We start from the raw sequence: 21,993 nt of genomic DNA on the forward strand, positions 1-21,993 counted from the left end.
GGTCATCTGTGTGTCTCTAATAGCCAGTAAAGGCTGGGATAATTATAAACAGAAGTGTTAACCAGTGAGTTTCCAGGCAATTATGGAACTGCTTCTGCCTAAGTGATTATTTTGCCTCAAGGCTGTGGCATTACATCATGCTTGAGGCTTGGTCAGCGTACCCCCAAACACTCAAATAGGGGAGCCAGCACCTCTGGAGGCTCAGTTGAAGGTTGGAGGGGAGTAAGAGGTAGGCAGTGAATGAGATACTGGAACTGTAAGGAAGAAAGTTTTATAAGGCTTGGATTTAAATAGTAACTCCTAGCTGTTAATGGAACTGTGTTGTCATTGACAGGTGACACAGGCAGCAAGCATCTTTTGCCTCTTGTGAAAGGATCAATGTGACTTGAGTTGTGTTCACAGGGTTGTAATATACTGGAGATGTGCGTGGTGTGACCAGGGCAGTAGTTTGGTGTGCAGCTCCGTGTCTTAAAAAGGATATCAATAACTTAGAGAAGGTCTAGAGTGGACAGTGAAAATATGGAGAAATTAGAATGTAGGAGTCAAGGGATGGGGGAGGGGTGGAGTGAGCAAAACACAGATCGTCAGATCAGAGTCACGTGGATCATAGCTCCTACCCAGCTAGCATCAAGTTTTGCTAATACTTGCAAAGACACAGGCAATCAAGAGGCTCAGCTGAAGCAGGGAGAGGTTTGGAACATTGAGAATGTCACCCTAGGACGCCCTTCCCCCACAGGACATGCACCTCTGACTCAGAACACTAAATCAGTCTAAATGAAGTTCACCAGGTTACCTCACATCGTGAAAAGCATTTGAATTGTGAAAGGGCTTCATCTGGCATCCCTTGATTATTTTGTAGTGTATGTGACATTCTCCAGGGAGCCGTACCCCAAAGATGTTCTGTGTCTTGAGTGCAAGGAATGCTTTGGCCAGAGACATCATGCTAAGGGCATCTGTAAACAAGGTTTCCTTCTCCTAGCAGATGTCATACCTCTAGTTACCAGGATGTTTGTTTGATAAGGAAATTAGATTGGGTCACCTGCCAGGGTCACCAGTCTTTTTTTTTTATTTAAAGATTTTATTTATTTATTTGAGAGAGAGAGAATGAGAGAGAGCACGAGAGGGAAGAGGGTCAGAGGGAGAAGCAGACTCCCCGCTGAGCAGGGAGCCCGATGCGGGACTCGATCCCGGGACTCCAGGATCATGACCTGAGCTGAAGGCAGTCGCTTAACCAACGGAGCCACCCCGGCGCCCACCAGTCTTCTTTTTTAAGATTTATTTATTTTAGAGAGAGAGAAAGAGAGAGAGAGAGTGGGGGGAGAGGGAGAGAAGCAGATTCCCCAGAGTCCAGACCCAATGTGGGGCTTGATCCCTTGACCCTGAGATCATGACCCGAACTGAAACCAAGAGTTGGATGCCCAACCAACTGAGCTGCCCAGGAACCCCTTCTTCTCTTTTTCTCGGGGGGCTTACTCCTCCCCCAAACACACAGACACACACAAATGAGTGAATGGGTCTCAGGCCAGTTGCCTTAACTCTTTCCTCCTAGGAGGCAAAGATGAAAAAGACTGGTAAGATTCAGTGCCAGGCAGATACAAACAAGCTGACAGCTTTCAAATACAGAAAGGACAATGATTAGTCGGGTCCCTGGTGATAAGGTATGCAGGAAGAATAATTACAAAAAGTTACCACTACATGGGTGCCTGGGCGGCTCAGTCTGTAAGCATCCAACTCTTGATCTCAGCCCAGGTCTTGATCTCAGGGTTGTGAGTTCAAGCCCCCTGTCGGGCTCCATGCTGAGCGTGGAGCCTACTTAAAAAAAAAGTTACCACTTACAATAAGCAGTGTTTGGGTTGAAAAAAATGAGAAACTTTTGGATTTGGGGGGTTGTTAGTTTAAAAAAGCAAATTATAACTTCTGATTTCTCTCTTCCCTTTCTTTCTCTCCCTTATGTTTCTACCTGGCTCCCTTGGATGTCCACCATCTCCAGATAATCTCAGCTCTGCTGGGGCTCCTTCCTCACCACACCTGACTTTGTCCTTGCTCTGCCTGCCTGCTTTCTGTCCCCTTCCTCCTCTTTAAAGCTGGCAGAGATCGTGGAATGCACAGTTAGTGCTCCACAGAGACAACAGTGTTTTCGACTAAATACTGAGGCACACATACACACACACACACACACACACAGGAACTTGCAAATTTACCCACAGGATTTTCAATTTAACAGAATTAATTGAAGTCATATGAACTGAGTAGGCTCTGTGAGTTGCCATCCAGAATATAGTAAATATTTCTTTAAGTAAATTCAAATGGTAATAGTACTTATAACTAGACTTTTTCATTTTTGAGGTAAGTAGACATTAGGTTGGGTTAACAAAGGAAGCTGTAAAACTGATCCTTCTTAGATACTTTAAAGTTTCTATTCTGATTATAAAAGAAGTACATAACCATTGTGGAGAGTTTGGAAAGTATAGGAGAAAAAAATCATCTATCTATCTACACACACACACACCCTGAGATGAATATTAGTGTACTATTTTACTGCATTTTTCTTCTGTTATTTTCTTAAAAGATTTTATTTATTTTTTGACAGAGACACAGCAAGAGAGGGAACACAAGCAGGGGGAGTGGGAGAGGGAGAAGCAGGCTTCCCGCTGAGCAGGGAGCCCCATGAGGGGGGCTGGGGATCCCAGGACCCTGGGATCATGACCTGAGCCGAAGGCAGATGCTTAATGACTGAGCCACCCAGGCGCCCCTCTTCTGTTATTTTTGAGACATTGTGTGTGTGTGTGTGTGTGTGTGTGTGTGTGTGTGTGTGTATACACACACACACACATTTGGAATTTATACTGTACACACATATACATATGTACTATATATACTTGTCTCAAATATATATATATTATAATAAATAAATATTCTGCCTTAACACTGATGACTAATGTATCTTAGGTCTTTTTTCTTCACCTTATTGCATTTCCAATTTGTGCTTTAATGAATATTCTTTGCATTCACATACTTTGTATTTGAGATTATTTCCTTAGGATAGATTCTTGTAACTAGAATTCTTGGATTAAATATTTTACCCATTTTTGTATATTTTGAAACACACTGCCAAAAAGTTTTCACGCTTTGTGAAAAAAATAAAACGATGCCAGTTTTATAACTCTCAATTGTAATGAAGGAGCCCCTTTCCTCACCCACTGCCCAGCCTCAGGCATTCTCATTGTTGTTTCCCATAGATAATTTGGCTAGATAGCAGCAACACCAAATTCATTGTTTTCTTGAGAATTCTTGAAGAGCGGGTGTTACCCTTCTGTGAATTCTCTCTTGACGTCTCTTGTTCATAAGCGTGATTTTTCTGTTAACCCCTTGCTATTGTTTGTATCAAACACTTTCCCCAGCATGTTACTTACCTTTGTATTATTATTTTCTTGTAGAAACTTTTGAGGTGGGGCACCTGGGTGGCTCATTTGGTTAAGTGTCTGCCTTCTGCTCCGGTCATGATCCCGGGGTCCTGGGATCGAGCCCCGAGTCGGGCTCCCTGCTTCTCCCTCTGCCCCTCCCCCTACTTGTGTTCTCTCGCGCGCACCTTCCCTCTCAAATAAATCAATACAATTTAAAAGAATAGTTTTGGGTTTTTATTCAGTCAAGATATACTTTTCTGTTGTCTTGAAGGTCTTTTAGAGGTGATGGGACTTTTGCCTAGGTATAGGTATCATGTACTTGAGATTATGGGTGTGAAAGCACTCTTAAAAACTGAAAGACACACTAACAATAAAAGGAGCAGGGACTCATTAACCCCCATAATTTTGCCACATTTTGAAATTAAACCATTGGGTATAGTATTATCTAGATCAGCACTGTCCGATAAAAATATACCGCAAGCCACCCAAGCAATTTTAAATTTTCTCCTAGCCACATTAAAAAAGTCAAAATAAATAGGTGAAATTGAATTTCATAATATCTTTTCTTTAACCCAGTATATTCAGAATATTATTTCAACATATAATCGCTATAAATCTCATAATGAGGCATTTTATATTCTTTTCGTTTTTTTCGCTTTGGTACAAGGTCTTCAAAATCCCGTGTGTCTTTTATACTGAGAGTGCTTCTGCATTCAGACCCGCCGTGTGTGGCTGCTGGGGACGGAACTGGACAACGCGGGGCTGGGTGCTGAAGGATAGCTGGGTCTTAGTGGGCTTCTAGATTCTGGATTCAAACAACCCATCCTTAAATCTAAACTCGCCTCAGTACTTGGGGGCAACAGCCTTCCTTGCGGGTACATGAATGGGTCATTTCTATCTTGCCAGAAACTGAAGTCCCCCTTTGCTGTCCATGAAGAGGAATATAGTCTTCTTATCCTTTGCTTTTGGTGACAGCAACGAATTGTCCTTCCCCCGCAGTGACCTGAGCAGCAGGACTTTGAGCTGGTTCCAGCTAGTTGATGAGGAATAACAATGTTACATGCAGCCTCCAAGCCCCAGTTCTTCCCACTGGCAGCATTCGCCAAATCACATCCTGAGTCTGGCCCTTCTCCTAACTCTGAGAGTGGGAGTGGGCTGGAACCCCCCAAATTAGACAAAACTGACTTGAAATCTCATTGCTCAGAAGCCCTGTTCGTTCCATGGCCTTGCTGGCAGACTTTGGCAGCAGGGGCCCTGAGCCATCCTTTGACTTAATCTGGTTAAAACCAGATAAAGAATTAGGTCAGGGGCCTCTGGCTGCGAAGTAGTCTGTTTCCAGAACCCTGGCAGAGCTGGGGAATGAAAATAAACAAGAAGAGCTGGAAAGGCTTTGCTTGGCATTTACGTCTGACTTGTTCTAGGTCAACATTCTAGCTTTAGTTCTAGGTCAAGACACATGAGCATTGCAAGGGACAGTGGGACCGCTTTAGCTAGCACGGTAGGGCTGTGCCTCTCCAAGGCACTCCAGGCAGTAATTCCAGGATGGTATTAGGGGTTTGAGACTCCGAGTCATATGTAGAGTCAAACTGCCTAAACTGCCAGACCTTTGAAAAGTTTCACTTTACTATCTTTTAAGTCTCAAGAGCGTGTGGGGGTGGGGCCTCAGGGCCTGGTGGTCAGCCCAGCAGGCTGGTCCTAGACCTGGGAGGATTGTGAACCCCACTAGGCCCAGCTTTCACTGATTCAGAAGAAGGGCAAGTGGATAGTTCTGGAAGGTCCATAGGGAGGAAACCCAGATGCAGATCTGTAGCCCAGAGGTTTATTCTTAATGTCACTGAAGAGGTGGGTCTGATCAAACTTGGAGAGCGAGAACTGCATCTGAGTCTGATCTACCCCGCCGAAAAGGCTCATTTCCATAGACCCTAGCCACCAACAGATGCTCCAGACCGAAGAGCTGTCCAGGCAGAAAAGATAAAGCCAACCCTTGTTGGGAGCAGCTGGAGGGCCCTCCGAGCCCCGGAGCCCCCAAGGACCTAAGTGTCAGGTCTCTGGGCCCTCCTTGGCCACCACTCCTCACTACCCAATCATCCAAGGTCGATCTCTCTGTTGTTTATCCTTTAGTACGCCGAGTTTCTCTGCTCTGTCATTTGATCCTGTGCCATTTGGGCTGAGGGGGGAGGCAGAGGGCTAATGAACGGCCAGGCTGTGTAGGAATAGTGAAATACAATCCTGTCTTTCCCACTTACACACCCTATCTGGCGGATGGCGAAAATAGGCTTTTATAGCCCTGAAAGAGGATGCCCCTCCTGGGTCCGTGGCCTTGACACTGTTCAGAACCAGCTGTGTTTAAAGGAAGCTCCTCTGCGTAATGGACCGCGGCCTCCTTTCCTGGCTCGCTCTCCCCAGCCTGCCCCTTGCACTGGCATCTGGTCTCTCCTTTGGCTGCTGGGCAGTGAGGAGTGAGTCAACGAGGGGTAGCTGGAGAACAGAGGAGGGGGCCTGTCTCTGTTTTGGACCCGAGTGGCTGTGCCAGAAGCCGCTTTTGGAATGTCCCTGCATGTTATGTTCCATTTCTCTCCTTGTGTCCCAGTTTCCACACTGGTGACAAGGAAGGACAGCATAGTGGGCTAAATTTGGGCCTAATTGAGGGACAGCTTAGGATACCAGGAGGAACATGGGTTATGGAGTCAGATAGACTTGTGTTTAAATTCTAGGTTCTCCTCCTAATAGCTGTGAGATCTCAGCTGGGTTATTTAAACTGTCAGGGCCTCACTTCACACGTCTCTAGAAAGGGCTCCATGAAACGGTCGCACTGGATTTTATGCCTGGGACAGTACCTGCCACACAGGGTGGCCTCAACATCTCTTATTATTTAAAAGCACAAATGTGAAAAGAACTTTTGAAATATCAAATGCTTGATCAGGCACAGAGTGCAAGAGGGGAATGGATTATTTTGTTTAATTTCACCCTTCTCAAATTCATCGTTTCCCCAAAATACGGAAATCAAAATAATTTGATGGTACAAACCAGCCTTGTCAACAAAAGGCATGGATTAGAGCCCACGTAACTTTTTCTGATAAGATTTAGTGCCGGTTTCTAGATCAAAATAGGCACTGAATCACTGGCAGACTGCAGCCTTTATGTGATTTGTCATATTTCTTTGAATTCAGCAAACCCACTGGGGCACCCCTGTGTACAGAGGATTGTGTAAGACGTGGGTGAACCCAGGTTCTTGTACCCAAGGATCCTACAATCTAGTAGCGAAGGGGACATTACAAATACCTTTTTACCAATGTCTATACAGTAAATAGCTCTACAACAGTTTTCATAAAGGGGCTGAGGAATTTCAAAAGAAAAAGCAATTATTTTCAATTGGTAAGAAAGGTGAAGATCTCTGAAGGTGGTGGCCTTTGAACTGAGCCTTGAAGAGTGAATAGGATTTAGATGGCTCTCGAATGAGGAGGTGAGTGAACGTGGTCAAAGGCACACAGGTTCAAGGCGCTGTGGAGAACAGACCAGTGGTCCTGTGCGGCGGGGGCACTCATGTGTAGGGGGGACGTGGTGGATCGAGACTGGTTGGTCGGAGCATGGCGAGCCTGCTTGGAATTGCAGCTTTATTCAGTAAGTGCTGGGGCACCACCCAAGTCTGACCCAGAAATATACCCAACCTCACCTTCAGGAAGACAGCTCAGGGGTTGGGAGACCTTAGCTTCTGGAAGGAAGCCGAGGGACCAGTTTTGGCTGCTGCTCAGGCCAGGTAAGGCTGGGGCGGTGGGAATAGTGTGGCAGAGGGCAAATCGGCAGGAGCAGATGACTGGTCTGGATCGGGGCGTGTAGGACTGAGGAGAGCGGGCAGCGGGGAACCAAGCTGGGAGCGTGGGGGGGGTGGTTGCTGGCTCGAGGGAGGCTGGCAGGGGGTCTCGTTGGTTCTGTAGAGTGGCCTGTCCCCCCACGTGGAGACAGCCAGAGGAAAGGGGCCCGTGGAGACCCTCAGTGGAGGCGTGGGGTTGGGAGGAGATCGGGAGTGACCGACAGAGAAGTAGTGACCACAGGAGCTGAGTCGTCGGGGGGATCATCTGGGCAGATGGCAATGGGACGGCCCAAGGCAGGGGAGGGGGATAGGGGACCTTTCTGTGCCTTCCCTCTCTTTCCCGCAGAAACCCGGAGAGGCACATTAGAAGGGGCCGGCCGTTAGCAGTCCATGCTCTTAGGGTAGGGTGAGGGCCACCCCTGACGGCGTGGGTGAGACGAGAAGGTGGGGAAGGCAGCCTAGCGCTTGCTGTGAGTAACTGCTCCAAAGGGGGCCGCCTGCCAGGGACTGGTGAATTGAGGGGGGGATGAGGAAGTGAGAGCCGTAGGTGGAAGCCCCCCAGGGAAGCCAGTGGGCAGAGGGGCCTGGAGAGTGGGCTAGAGCTTGAGGCAGCCACAGGGTTGGAGGAGCAGGGCACCATGGCTGCTTGCGTCAAGGAGTGACCCAGCTGTCTTTTCAAGAAGAATGAGCTGATTCCTTCCCGAATCCTTTTTCTTGGACATGGCACATGAGGTCAAGCTTTTGGGTGTCTACTGAAAGCTGCCCACTGGTGAGGTCTGGGAGGAGGAAGCCCGCCGTGTGAGTGAGTGCCCTGGCTGGATGTGGCGGTCCCGTGTGCTCTGGGGAGGACATGGCTGGGATTCTGCGTTAGGCATCCTGGTAACAGTGAGGCGGAAGAGGGCTGCAGGCTCCCCAGGGACTTTTCCAAGGGAAGGGAGGTTAATGTGGCTGGCTTCCTTTCAGAATGAGAGGTGAGGCAGCAAGAGAGAGGATCAGAGGAAGGACCTCGGGTAAGTCTAGGAAACCCAGGGTTTTTTTTTTTTTTTTTTACCCAGTCCTGGAGCCTGAAGCATAGTTTCAGAAAAGTATGGGGAGTTTCATGGCTCTCCGTTGCAGACGATTGTAGTTCAGGCCCAAATACTGACTTTTTCTCCTTGGTCCTCAGAATCTCAGACCTTTGCCAGTTAGGCCACCCCTCACCACCTACCACCCCACACCTCGGAGGGAATGGCTTTGCCCGTGTCGCTCTGCTCACAGAGGACGTGGGGAAGAAAGCGTCGGGCCGAGTGGGAGCGGGTTGAGGTCCTTTCCACCTGCTCTGAACTGAAGTCCCCAAAGGAAGGACTCGAGCACGACTTCCCAGCAAGCCAGCCCTCGAGAAGGCTGTTGTTGGGTTTGGTAGCATTCTGGGCTAGAGCCTGGAAATACCTGGTCTCGAGAAAAGTTCTCTCCCAAGACTTCAGTTGTGTTTTCTCGGTTCCTCCTCGGGCACAGCTGCTGTGGCTGCAGGTTGGTTTCTTCTCTAGTCAGCTGTTCTTCTTTGCTCTTCCTCCACTTCCTTTCCTCCCTTGCTGCCTGCCGACACGTCCCCTCTCTTCCTGTTTTAGAAGGCGGCGTGGACAGTGGCAAAGTGCATTGGCCCCACAGCCACGCTGCTGGGACGCGAAGCCCCAGGTCTCACTAGTGCGCACTCGGGCAGGTTGTCTCGGTTTTCTCATTCTCAAGATGTGACAGTGCGTCTCCCAGAGTAGCACACGTCCTGGGGGTTACCTGAGTAAATACATGCAAAGGGCTTGGAGCAGTGCCTGGGAAGATGTAAGTGCTCTATACCTATTATCTCTACCTCTCTGTCCACCTCTCTATCTCTACTTTTTTGTAAATGCCTTGAGATTCTTTTAGATTTTGTCAGTTGATGTAGGAAAAATATATTATATTGAAAGAGCCTATAGAAATTACGTTTCTAGGGGCTCCTGCGGGTCTCAGTCAGTTAAGCGTCTGCCTTCGGCTCAGGTCATGATCCCAGGGTCCTGGGATCGAGCCCTGAATCGGGCTCCCTGCTCAGCCGGGGGTCTGCTTCTCCCTCTCCCGCTCCCCTTGCTTCTGCTGTCTCACTCTCTCTCTGTCAAATAAACAAATAAAATCTTTTTAGAAATTTAAAGTTATATATAGTTGACCCACGAACAACATGGGTTTGAACTGCACCGGTCCACTTACACAAGGAATTTTATTTTGATAAATACAGTACAGTACTGTAAATGCATTGGCCCTATTTTCTTTTCTTTATTATTTTAATAATATTTTCTCTTCTCTATCTTACTTTAAGAATACAGTATATAATACACATAATACGCAAAATACATGTAAATTGACTCTGTATGTTAATGGTAAGGCTTCCGGTCAACAGGAGGCTGTTAGTAGTTCAGTTTTGTTTTTTTTAAGATTTTATTTACTCGGGGCGCCGGGGTGGCTCAGTCGTTAAGCGCCTGCCTTCGGCTCAGGTCGTGATCCCAGGGTCCTGGGATCAAGCCCCGCATCGGGCTCTCTGCTCCGCGGGAAGCCTGCTTCTCCCTCTCCCACTCTCCCTGCTTGTGTTCCCTCTCTCTCTCTGTGTCTCTCTCTGTCAAATAAATAAATAAAATCTTTAAGAAAAAAAAGATTTTATTTACTTATTTGAGAGAGACAGAGATAGCGACAGAGGGCATGAGGGGGGAGGAGAGGGAGAAGCCAACTCCCCGCTGAGCACGGAACCCAACATGGAGCTCGATCCCAGGACCCTGGGATCATGACCTGAGCCACCTTAACCAATTGAGCCACCCAGGTGCCCAGTAGTTCAGGGAATCAAAAGTTATGCATGGATTTTTGACTTTGCAGGAGGTCAGCACCCCTCACTCCCAAGCTGTACAGAGGTCAACGGTGGTATATTTCCTGTAGACATGATCCCTTCGAGGTCCAGTGATGAAGGGCTCACTGTCTTACAAAGACTTCATTCTGAAAAGAAAGTTCCTTTTTCCGCTGATCTTCCTTCTTGGGGCTTTTCTGTTAGTCTTAGTCCTGCATTTTGAGGGTATATAGAGAAGAGAAAAGAAGAGGAATCCTTCCTCCACACAGCAGCTGTCGAGGCTTGAGGAATGCCATCACGTACCCCCAAAGGCCTGTGGTTTGCAGATCCGTCAGCCAGACCGCCATGACATGGCTTCCAAGCCCCTCATCTCGTCTTGGTCCCTCTCCTGGCTGTACCACTGTTGGACAGGATGCCTCTTTAGGCAGCGCCCCCACTTCCCCCTGGTGGTTCTGTGTGGAGTGCAGAGATGCTCATGATTAATGCAGTATAATACACATTCGTTTTGGGGGCTACCTTTAGGGCAGGCTCCATGTGCTATTTATTTCGGGAAGCCCAGACTTGTGCTTGGCACAAAGCAAGTGCCCGAGAAATGCAGACTGAATGCCCCATTTTGGGTGGATTTGGAGCTTTTGGTTGATTCAAACCCTAGACCTGTCTTTGATGTGAACTGCTGTGTAAGTGGGTCCCTGCATCGGGTGCTTTGGCTGTGTTCTGCTGTTTCAGCCTAACAGTAGGATATATCTCCATTTATTCCTAATAAATTTCAATGTATAGATTTTATTTTGTAGGCCTTATTTGTTGCATATTTTCAACTCTTGTTTCTCTCCTGCCGTATATCAGCTATCTCTCCTACCTCTGTGGCCTCTGATTTCACGAAGTCAATGATAAAAATGATGACGAGGCCCCCACACTGAGCCCTGTCCTGCATTACTGAAAACCCTTCGCCAGACTGACATCAACAGTTTTGAGTACCCTTCAGTAGTTGCAAAACTACCCTCATCTGTATTATCCATCTCGCATTTCTCTGTGAGAAGCAAACATGAGAGAATCTGTTAGCAGATGTGCCTCCACATATTACATGTCTCTGACTTATCAGATATTTCCCACCACATACAAAATGAAGGAAAACTGGACTAGAGATGCAGGCCATATGATTTTTCTATCCTTTAGAGAATCTCTCTTCGTCCTAAGTAGAAAGTAGTATGAGATGATATAAACTGGCAAAAATTGAAAGAAAGAGATAGCAGTTAACAGTGTTCAAAGGATCTACTTTACCAAGAAGCTGTCATTTTCAAGTAAAAGTGTTGGGGTCCCATTCACTATGCCATTCCCTGATCTAGATGTTTAACTTTCATCCAAGGCAATGTTGTTATAGCCAACGTGTCAGTGTTGAGTTGAAGTGGAAATTCCCGAAGGGACATCTATGGCGCAGGACACATGTGAGTCCTTGATCATTTATGACCGTCATAATGAATGAATAAAGAATGATGGGGAAGCAAAAGGTCTTAAGGCATTTTTTAGTTTTGAGGTACGTTTAGGAAAATATTGTAATTTTGGGGGGACATTTTCTATAAAACAAATATATATACGTTTCTAAAAGATTTTTATTTTTTTAAAGATTTTATTTATTTATTTGAGAGAGAGGGCGAGCATGAGTGGGGGAGGGCAGAGGGAGAGAGAGAAAAGGGCAAACAGACTCCCCACTGAGTGCAGAGCCCGACGAGGGGCTCAATCCCAGGACCCCTGAGATCATGACTTGAGCCGAACTCAGACGCTTAACTGACTCCCCCAGCCGCCCCTTTAAAGATTTTATTTTTAAGTAATCTCTATACCTAATGTGGGGCTCAAACATACAACCCTGAGATCAAGACTTGCATGCTCTACCAACTGAGCCAACCGGGCACCCCAAATGTATATGTTTATTATAATTTTGTGTCTGTCTACACCAAATGGTAAAAAAGTCAAGTTAAAGAAGGATCTGGAACTTTATATTCTGATACAGAATGATTGCTAAAATATATTAAGTGAAAAGTACAGGATATAGTATGCCAGCATTTATGAGGGAAAAAAATGCAAGGGTGCGGGAGAAGTTGGTAACATTCCTTATTTGTAGAAAGGACACTGATGGCTGGGGGACAGGGCCTTTATTACTTTTTGGATTGTGGATCATATAAATGTATTACCTAACTTACATAAACAAACCATAAATATGCAAGAAAAAGGAAGCTGTGTTGGGGTAGCAACAATAACTAGTCATTCTTTTCTGTTTCCTTTTTTTTTTTAAGATTTTATTTATTTATTCATGGGTGACAGAGAGAGAGAGAGAGAGAGAGAGAGAGGCAGAGGGAGAAGCAGGCTCCCAAGGAGCAGGGAACCCGATGCGGGACTCAATCCCAGGACACTGGGATCATGACCTGAGCCAAAGGCAGATGCTTAACCATCTGAGCCACCCAGGCGCCGTGTTTCCTTTTTTAAATTAAGGGTAGGTAGACTTTGGAAGTAGATTTGAATTCTGGCTTGACTGCTACTGGCAGTTGAGCATGAGGGAAATAACATAACTCATGCAAAATTTGGGAAAGGCTCTTCTTGCCGATCAAATACAATAAAGACCATTTCTTAAAGTTCAGTTTGTGACTGTCTGATCCTGGGATATGGAATGAAGGTGACGACAAAGAGGATTTAAGCCTGGGTATGAACATCTTCTTCTTCTGAAGATGGTTTTTGACCATCCAAGAAAGACAGAAACCAAGATATCCTAATGCTTGGGTTTCAGATGGTGAATAGGTTTTGACTCAAAGTTATTATGGATCAAAAGTTAACTTTGAACTGATCATTAGATCCAGACAGAAAGATTCAACATATGTTTTTAAGTAAGGGAATTGAGTGGTTAAGTCAATGGTAGCTGGACCCCTCTCCATCAGATCAGTGATGGAGATATAAGCTACATCCTCTCTGCTCTTCTAACAGTCTTGCCCAAGTGAGAAGCTCTGCTCTGATGGACAGAATTCAGGGGAGGCACCGTAAAGCGTTCCCTAGACCCAGAAAAGGACTGCTATTATATTTGTGTCATTGCCTAAGTCACTTCTGGGACAGAAAGATCGAGCCGTTAACACTGCATTCTCTGTAAGCCATAACCTCGCTCAGCTAAATAGGTCTATATGCCGAACGTTCTCCCCCAGGAGCCAGAGGTAGGAAAACGTGAGACTAATGTTTTGTGCGGTAGTTATAGTTTCCTTTTTGCTTATGTACTCAGTGAGTGCACTTTGTAACATGAATCTTTCGGATGCAGGGAGCAGAGAAAGAGCTCCAGTTGTCTAAACCTACGTGGAATTGTGTTGGATGACAGAGAGTTCCAGAAGTACGACTGACTTCAGATGAGATAGGCTCCTGGGGCCCAGATGTCCTTAGGCTCTCGCTCTCTCTCTGATTCTTTCACCTTTGTCCTCCTCTGAGAGTTGACTTCTTCCTTAGGCTGACTCTGCTCAGGGCAGTCACAGTGAAGGAGCAGTTCTAGTTAGTTCTAGGTTTCTTACCCTCTCACTACATTGTCCAGGGGAAGGGAGAACATCTCTCCTGGTCGCTCTTGAGAGCCTCACAGATTTAGCTGCATCTCCTTTGAGGAGCTGGTTTAGGTGCCCATTACTGCCCCGGTGGGGGTATGCTGACGGACGTAAGGTATTGGATTTCAAACCTGGCACCCCTTCAAAGGATTCTGATTTCATCAGCCTGGGAGGTGGATCTCGTGCATTGGTATTTTAAAAAATGCTCCCTGGATGATTCTAATATACAGCCAAAGTTGAGCGTACTATTGAGGAATAAGGTAAGAAAAAGAAGATAGGAAAGCAGACTTTTCATTTTCATTTTAGACCCTTCTGTTCTTTTAGGGTTTTTACTTCCATGTGATTATATTATTTTTATAACTAAAAATAAGTTGATCACTTTTGAAGTTGTTCCTGAGTTTAAGATGACTTAAAATATATGTAGCCTCTTGTTAGAGTACATTTCTCTAAATGCATACATCACCTTTTTTAGCAAGAAATGTGAAGTACTTTTAAAGTGTCCCATTCATCCACAACCTCACAGTAATAGAGTCCTTTGATCTCCTGTCTTGTTGCCTCGGCCTTCTTATCTGGCCTCAGTCTGGTGGGCCAACAAACAGAGGAGAAGCACCTCAAGAATCTGCTCTACGTGCCTTAAGTAGCACTTTCAATCACATGTCTTTCACTTGGACTCGGCTCTCAAGTACCTTGTGCAACCAATTCTTCCTTCCTTCCTTCCTTCCTTCCTTCCTTCCTTCCTTCCTTCCTTCCTTCCTTCCTTCTTTCCGGGGTGGGGAATGGGAGGGGCAGAGGGAGAGGGATAAAGAGAATCTCAGTTAGACTCCCTGCTGAGCATGGACTCCCCCCCCCCGATGTGGGGCTCCCTCTCACGACCCTGAGATCATGACCTGAGCCGAAATCAAGAATTGGAGGCTTAACTGACTGAGCCACCCAGCCACCCCCTGCATTATTTATTTTATGACACCTTTGCTAATTGACTTGTTGTTAAAGTTTCAGGCCACTGTGTCAAGATGAGCATAATGTATTACATCAGGATTTCGCAAAAGACAAACAAAAGATAATTTTAGAAAATAAGGCCAACTTTTGATGTCTAGTGGGTTTGAATTTCAACTCACTTGTGAAGAGTAATTGGTCTTTGTTATTTTTTTAAAATTATTTATTTATTTTAGAGAGGGGAGGGGGGAGAGGGAGAGAGAGAATCCCAAGTAGATTCTGAGCAGAGCACGTAGCCCGATGCAGGGCTCAATCCCAGGACCCCGAGATCATGACCTGAGCTGAAACCAAGAGCCGGACACTCAAATGACTGCTCCATCCAGGCACCCCCGGTCTCTGTTATTTTAAAATTATTTGTCTAAAAACGAAATGTGACGACTTAAAAATTGCAGGGCACCCACAAGACTTGCTTTTCTCTGGTATCAGGGAATAGGTGAGTTAGTTTGTTTAGCTGTGGGTAAGATTTTGTACATCACTGTTTCTCATTTGTTGCATTCGGATTCTGTTCTTTGGGGTCATATTAAAGACAAATTCAAATTCCCTCCTCATTTATTTTATCAAAAGCCAATTCTTAGTTAAAACCCTACCCATGCTTCTACTGGTTTTAGAGCTTTACATTTTGCACAAAACTTCCAGATACTTTCGTATGTGATTATTATCCATGACCATTCTGTCAAAAGACAACAGTAATAATCCAGATATATGAAGTGCATGGTTTCATCCCGTTAATCTTAACAAGCACTTCCCGTGCACAAGTCAGTTGATGCGTCATGTGGGGATCCGTCTGTAGCAGATTTTTCCATGTCATAGTGTCGCTTCTCCATCAAGCGCTTTTATTAGAATAACAGATACTGAAAGAGAACGAATTTGTAGGACATGCAGTGTTGGAATTTAAGAATAGCAAAATAGCTGATAGGTGGGCAGCAAGAAGAGAAGAGTTAAAAAAAAAAAGTCTGAAGCTTGGACGGCTCAGTGAGGCTGGGGCTCTGAAAGAGTAGGATTTGGCTGCTTTGAGCTCAGGGAACAAGTTCTGGGGCATCAGCGGAAGAAGCCAAGAAAGCATCTCAGAGACCTTGAATCACAGGTTAATGAAGCCACCTAGTGGTTTGTTACATAATTTAAGGTTGTGTGAAGACAGAAGGCAAAACTCATCTGCGGATTTTTTTGATTGTGTGGGTTTCTTGAATCAAGTGTTTCTAAAAGCCCGATCACTTTCCATTTAAGGAGGGCCCGTTTCACTGAGAATCAGCGCAGTGCTGCTCTGTGTAATATTTTATTTATTTACAATCTTCTTTTTAGCAAAAAGGACCGAAGCAACTCACATGAAAAGGCAGTGAGAGAAGCACAAGACAGAAGATGAGAAGAGAAAAAGCATGAATAAAGACATAAAAAGTAGCCTGAAATTTTGGTCATTCAAAAATGCTTACGACATCCTATCAATTTTCTGTCAAAGGACTCTGTATTTTCACTTGGTGGAAACTGACCAGTTACAAATAACGTCCAGAATGATGAAACAGTTTTCAGGAGAAGTAAAACCATACCTGATGCTAAGAGCTGAGCACTTTTTCTTCTGGAGGTCCTCCCAAATGAGATACTTCCCTCAATCCTCATGATAGAAACCATCCTGAGTCTTGGAAAATTGTTTCTTAATCGTGTCTACCCTGACATGGAGGAGAATGTGCATCAAGCACCCCCTTTCAGGGCTTGCATGAACACATGTGATCCTCAGAATAAGCCTGTGAGGTCGGTAGTACTTGTGTCCCCGTGCTGCACAAGAGGCCATGAGACACAGTTATGAACTTGCCCAAAGCCAGGCTGTTAAGAAATGATGGAGCCTGGACCCAGACCCGGGCGGTATGGTTCCAGCAGCCATGTTCTTTTCCAAGATGCTATGCCCTGAATGGCCGATGTGGCACAATAAGGCCCATCCAATGAGAACAACAATACTTGAGGTTTCCCCCCAACTTACACACTCTGTAGGGGATTATATATATCATGCACTTTAACACGATGCTCAAGATGAGGGCACGGTTGCATATTTCCAAGATGACTCTGTTAACTCTGCTTTCTTCTAGGGCACAGGTTTTATCCCTAACTCCAGTCACCACACACTCGTGCCCACACATGTACACACGCGTCTTAGGTTCAAAAACCAAAAAAAAAAAAAACAAAACCCACAGAAGACCAGGAAACAGTACTCAAATTCCCCCACTTTCTGGCTTCTAAAAAATGGCTGAAATCCTATGCCCTTTTGATGGCCTATCCTTAGATACAAGACCTAAAACGCAGTCGTAACAAAATACCCTTTATTTTGCTGGCTTTTCTTTTTCAAAGTGGAATCTATAATTATTTGTGAATGGCAGCTAAATTGATTTCTCTTAGCCAGTCACGAAAGTTGATTAGCAATGAGCAAGGCCAGCCTGGACAGGAACTATAGGAAAATAGTGTCATCCCTGAAACAAATGCAGTTCGAGAAGTTAGAGTATCACATACCTGAGTCTTCAGTTGAGCGTTAAGAACGATGTTCTTTTGAGCTGTGCATTAGAATAGTTGTGTGGTTAATGTTTTTGCTGAAAGGAAAAGGTATTCTCCATAAAATGACTGTTCTGTATAGATAAGACTCCTTAACAATAAATGTCCGTGACATGTAAAAGAAACACTTAGCTTAATAAAGATTCCAAGGCTCCTGAAAAATTCAAGTTCTGTTTGGGGACCAACGTGATGGCCTACTGCCCATAAGAGTGAAGTTTTCATAACGATAGCTTTTTAATAGTTCTGAAGAATGCCTGAAAGATTCGCCCTGTCATGGAACAGAAGTGAGAGAGAGTGATGATGAGATACGGTGAAGAAAATGTTGGCTGGGAATCCAGAAACTTGGGATTCCCAGGTCTACTTCACTCTGATAATAAAGGAAGAAGAAATAAATTCTTGGTGTGTGTCGTTTTTCTCATGGACTTTGGAGTCAGACCTGGATTCAAATACCAATTCTGGTACCAGTTAGCTGCATGGTATTGGATTCCCCAGTTAACGTCTTTGGGCCTCGGTTTCTCAAGGAATAAAATGGCTTTGGTCATACATGGGTTTTATTGGGGGTTCAGTGCGTGCGGGTGTTGTGCTCCTGTATACCTTTAATCTTTATAACGGCCTGGAATGAAGTCGTCACTGTTATCCCCACTTTACAGGTAAGAGCACTGAGACTGAGACCAGGAATGGGGAGACTTTAATGAATGCCCCAGAACTGGTAGCCGATGGATTCCTGTGGACTTCTTACCCGTGCCCTCCTCTCTTTCCAGAAAGGTTTTGAAGCCTGGTGAAGAGGAGGCCCACATGTTTCACTTCCGTTTGGGAATTAGGTAGCAGTGGAGGCCCAGGGGTAAAAATAAAGCTGCATTTTCATTTTCCTACAGGAGTGGCAAAAACTCAACTATGATATCTACACCCTGCGGCAGATTCGGAGGGAAGTGAGAAATAGATGGAAACGCATTTTAGAGGATTTAGGTGAGTCTGAAAGTGATCATGGAATGGTGCAAATCACCAGTGGTGATCATTCTTCTTCCCTCTCTTCTGCGTGTGTAAAAGGCACGTCTGCGGCTGACTGGTGGGAGCTGCCGCGTACTAATTATGGCCCCAAGCTTGCCCTCCTTGTGTCCTCCAGCACAAACATCTGATGTTTCTGTTACCACCAGCCCGTGTCTTGAGGACGTATTTTGCCATGTGCTACTCCATTTGTCCTCAGTGTGGAGTATCCCAGGGCAGGGGAAGCAGGTGGGCACTGCCACGGAATGTTTTTGGCAGTGTCCGTCATGGATTGAATTAGATGAGCATGGTTGGCCAGTTAGGAGCCGCTGTCTAAGAAGAGGCAGGTTGGAAGAAATACTATTTGTAAGAGAAGTGATGCAGTAAACATGACCCCTCATGTTATAAAATGACCTCGTTTTAGTGTTTAAAACATGAACGCACCGAGTTTGAAGTCCTCCGTCCTTCTGCCTTGAAGGAGAACGGGACACCTTGGCGTCACACCTTTTCACATGGGTTGTACCCAGTTGCTGTCGCCAGCCTCCATTGCTTTAGTTGGGGTACAGTGAGATGGGACAGACCTCTGCCCTCTTTACTCACCTTATTGTGACCTAATTGTCTCCTTTTATAATGTGAGTTACCCCAGGCAGGTGTAAATCTCTGAGTCTTTCATATTTGGGGGTGAGTAATTTTAACCAGACAAGCATATTGCCTCGGGGAAGAGAATCTGGGCTTGGGGAAGGAGAAGCCTGGAGACAACCACTTTGTGGGTCCCAAACTGCACAGGCAGGTAGGGGAAGAGTAAGGGGTGGGGGGAGATTTCAGGGCCAAAAGAGAAAAAAAAAGGGGGGGACGGCAAGCTGTCAGTGGGTGAGGATCTGAGGCTTAACTAGGAAGGGAAGTTAACGAAGAAAATTAAACGAGAAGAAATCTCAAAAGAGCTTCAATTAAAGACCCTACCAGTCACACTGACCTGGGAGGGAGCCCATGGAACGGTGCCTTGGCTCCTGATGTTTGTTTGGAGTCCACATCTGGGTGCCTTCTTAATCCCCTGTAGGACGGCCATTTCCTGTGACTACTGTATTTACATGAGGGGTAAAGTTTTTGTCCCCGTAGGTTTTCAAAAGGAAGCTGACTCTTTGTTGTCAGTGACGAAACTCAGCACCATCAGTGATTCTAAAAACACAAGGAAGGCGCGGGAGATATTGTTAAAACTGGCTGAAGAAACCAGTATTTTTCCAACAAGCTGGGAGCTCTCGGAGAGATACCTCTTTGTTGTGGTAAGTGGGTGTATTTTTTTTTTAGGATTTTATTTATTTATTAGAGAGAGAGAGAGCAGGCAGGGGAGAGGCAGAGCCAGAGGGAGAGGCAGACTCCTCGCTGAGCAAAGAGCCCAATGCGGCGCTCGAACCCAGGACCCCGGGATCACGACCTGAGCCGAAGGCAGACGCCTAACCGACTGAGCCACCCAGGCACCCCAGTGGATATATTTTTTACGTGCCCTCATTTTGCTTTAAATTTTTCTTTTCTGTTATTCCAAATACTCATCATTCCAGCACCACCAGCAACACCACACCTTGAGGTGGTATCTTATATGCTGGTTTCCAGGGGCCAGCAGCATCGGAACCACCTGAAGGGCTTTAAATATTCAGATTTCTGGATTGCACTCAGCCCTATTAAGGCTCAGTTTGTGGCTCAAGAATCTGTACTTTTCAGCCACTTCTGCTCTGCGGTCAGCTTTTTGAACCGTTTGTAGGTCAAAGAGATGTGAGAAACATTGTTTATATAACCTAAGATTAAAAAAGCATTTGAAGGGACTCTAATAAGAGTGTGGAACATTTCTTGGATAATGTAAGCAAAGGGTTAAGGGACATCTCTAAATTTGTTGAGAAAAATTGAAGAAATGTTTTACTTGCTTGTGATTATTTCTAGGGCGGGTATTGTTATTGGATTGGTTTTCCCATTGACATGGTTGAGTTCTTGACATTTGTATGTTTAAATCTTTGGCAGGATCGTCTCATTGCTCTTGATGCAGCAGAAGAGTTCTTTAAAATTGCCAGTCGAACTTACCCCAAGAAGCCTGGAGTCTCAAGCCTGGCAGATGGCCAGAGAGAACTGCACTACCTTCCGTTTCCAAGTCCGTAAAGGAGAGTCAAGGAGGCAGAATTGGGATTCCCCTCGACTGGTACTCAACAGCCAACCCAAGTTGGACAAATGCATATAGAAGACAGTAAGCAAGTGTAGGGTTAGCTAAGTGAAAAATGATTCTAAATCCTATAAAAAACTAAGGGTTTGGAATATTTGGTCTTCAAGAGGATGTTACTGTAAGGAGTGTTCGGGTTGCGTTGAGATAACGCTGGTGATCTTGTATCAGGGAGTTGGCCGATGGGATCTTTCCTCCTGGCTGATTAGATTTCAAGAACCCACTGTCCCCACTTTGGTTTTGGTCGTGCAATAAGCCTATTGGGAGAATGGGATGTTCTAGGTAAGAAAACAGTAAGATTGATAGTGCTATCATTGAGCCCAAATATGGATTACTGAATTTTAAATAATCGTTATATAATATAGGCTAATGCCAAAATAATACCAGGCATTATATGACCTTTCTTTGATTTGGAAGATCCTTCAGAACCTTGCAGGTGTCAGAGGCATCTTGAGTATAAGTCATGATTATTCAGAGGTTCCGATGTAGCAGATAATAGAAATATCTAACAGTGCTGCCCAGAAGAGACTTCCAAATAGATCGATCCCAGGCAGAACTCCTTGCAGCGCCATGTCAAAAAGCTCCATCTTCAGCGGTGGGACTTGCATCTTAAATTCTCAACATTATCAATACCTGGTTACCTCATTTTGACATCTCATCCATTTCTAGACCACGAGCCCTTGCTATGTTATCTGGGATAGCATCTATCAACTGAAACGTTTGACCTCCACTTCCTTCTCTTTTCTTTAATCTGCTACTGGCTTAGTGGCTGAGAGTCGCCCCTGCCCAGCGACCCGCAGTGCAGACTTGCAGCTCTGAGTGTGGGGGCAGTGTTGCAAGGAAGGTCATTGCTGGACTCTTTTCCCGTTCGGAGGAGGATTTTCAAGATGGAGCAATGCTGCCAGTACGGCTTGCTTCTCTCTCCACAGACTGAGAAGTCCAGCCTCGAAAGTTACATGCCACTTAAGCAAGGAGCTTGCAGGAAATAAATCATGGTTCACTTTATTGAATAGACTTTCAGAACCTGTCAGATGTAAGGGTAGATTGCTGAGAACACTGGCAATATTTTTACTCCTACAGACTTTGCTCTTCTGACTTCAGGTAAAAGGTAACTTGTCTTTAGTTTGTCCAGGGGATTGTGACTTGAAAACTTGCTGACCAGCTCTTTTGATAGTGTACACAATGTTTGAAATATTTCTTAGAGGAAATACATGTTCTCCATTTCTTAATGCATTGCAGACCAATTTAACTGACATGTTTCAGGAAGATTCTTTCTAGTATAGTAAGTAAGCTAAAAGTTTTATTTTTTATATTTAACACTTAACCTCTCTCTCATGTTGTTTAAAATTAGCCTGCAGACAATTTCCCTCACTTCTGTAGGCTCTTGCGAGATAAACGTACAAATAGTGAAATGAATAAAAACAAACAAAAAATAAACAATAAATCTTTGAAAATCGTATTGTTTTCATGTCTGTCCTTGGAATTCGTGTCTTGTCTTTCTGCTTTTTTTTTGATGAGATTGTTTGCATCTTTGTAGAATAAATTGTAAACATTGTCTTTATTTTTGGTAATGTTTGAGTAAGGATAAGAATGTCTCTGTGATTATAAGAAAAATGGAAGTATCCAGGAATTTTTCCTTGCAGGGAATTAAAAAGTTTCTCTAT

General features: G+C 45.0%; 1 protein-coding gene across 4 annotated transcripts in view; it reads left to right on the forward strand.

Annotated features, from left to right (window-relative positions):
* Positions 1–21,786, forward strand: part of MREG (melanoregulin) — a 58,032-nt gene extending 36,246 nt beyond the window's left edge. For 2 of the 4 annotated variants that reach the window (XM_025891961.2, XM_073878940.1), the window contains exons 3-5: positions 18,018–18,108; positions 19,243–19,406; positions 20,137–21,786. In XM_025891961.2, the coding sequence (XP_025747746.1) occupies positions 18,018–18,108; positions 19,243–19,406; positions 20,137–20,271 (390 nt within the window). In that variant the 3' untranslated portion in view covers positions 20,272–21,786. The remainder of the gene's footprint in view (positions 1–18,017; positions 18,109–19,242; positions 19,407–20,136) is intronic. The other 2 variants (XR_012374245.1, XM_073878938.1) reach the window with 2 other exon arrangements.
* Positions 21,787–21,993: the final 207 nt, after the last annotated feature.

This window comes from Callorhinus ursinus, unplaced genomic scaffold (genome assembly GCF_003265705.2).
Source record: "Callorhinus ursinus isolate GAN/ISIS: 27379988/994484 unplaced genomic scaffold, GSC_fseal_2.0 scaffold2, whole genome shotgun sequence".
Lineage (NCBI taxonomy): Eukaryota > Metazoa > Chordata > Mammalia > Carnivora > Otariidae > Callorhinus > Callorhinus ursinus.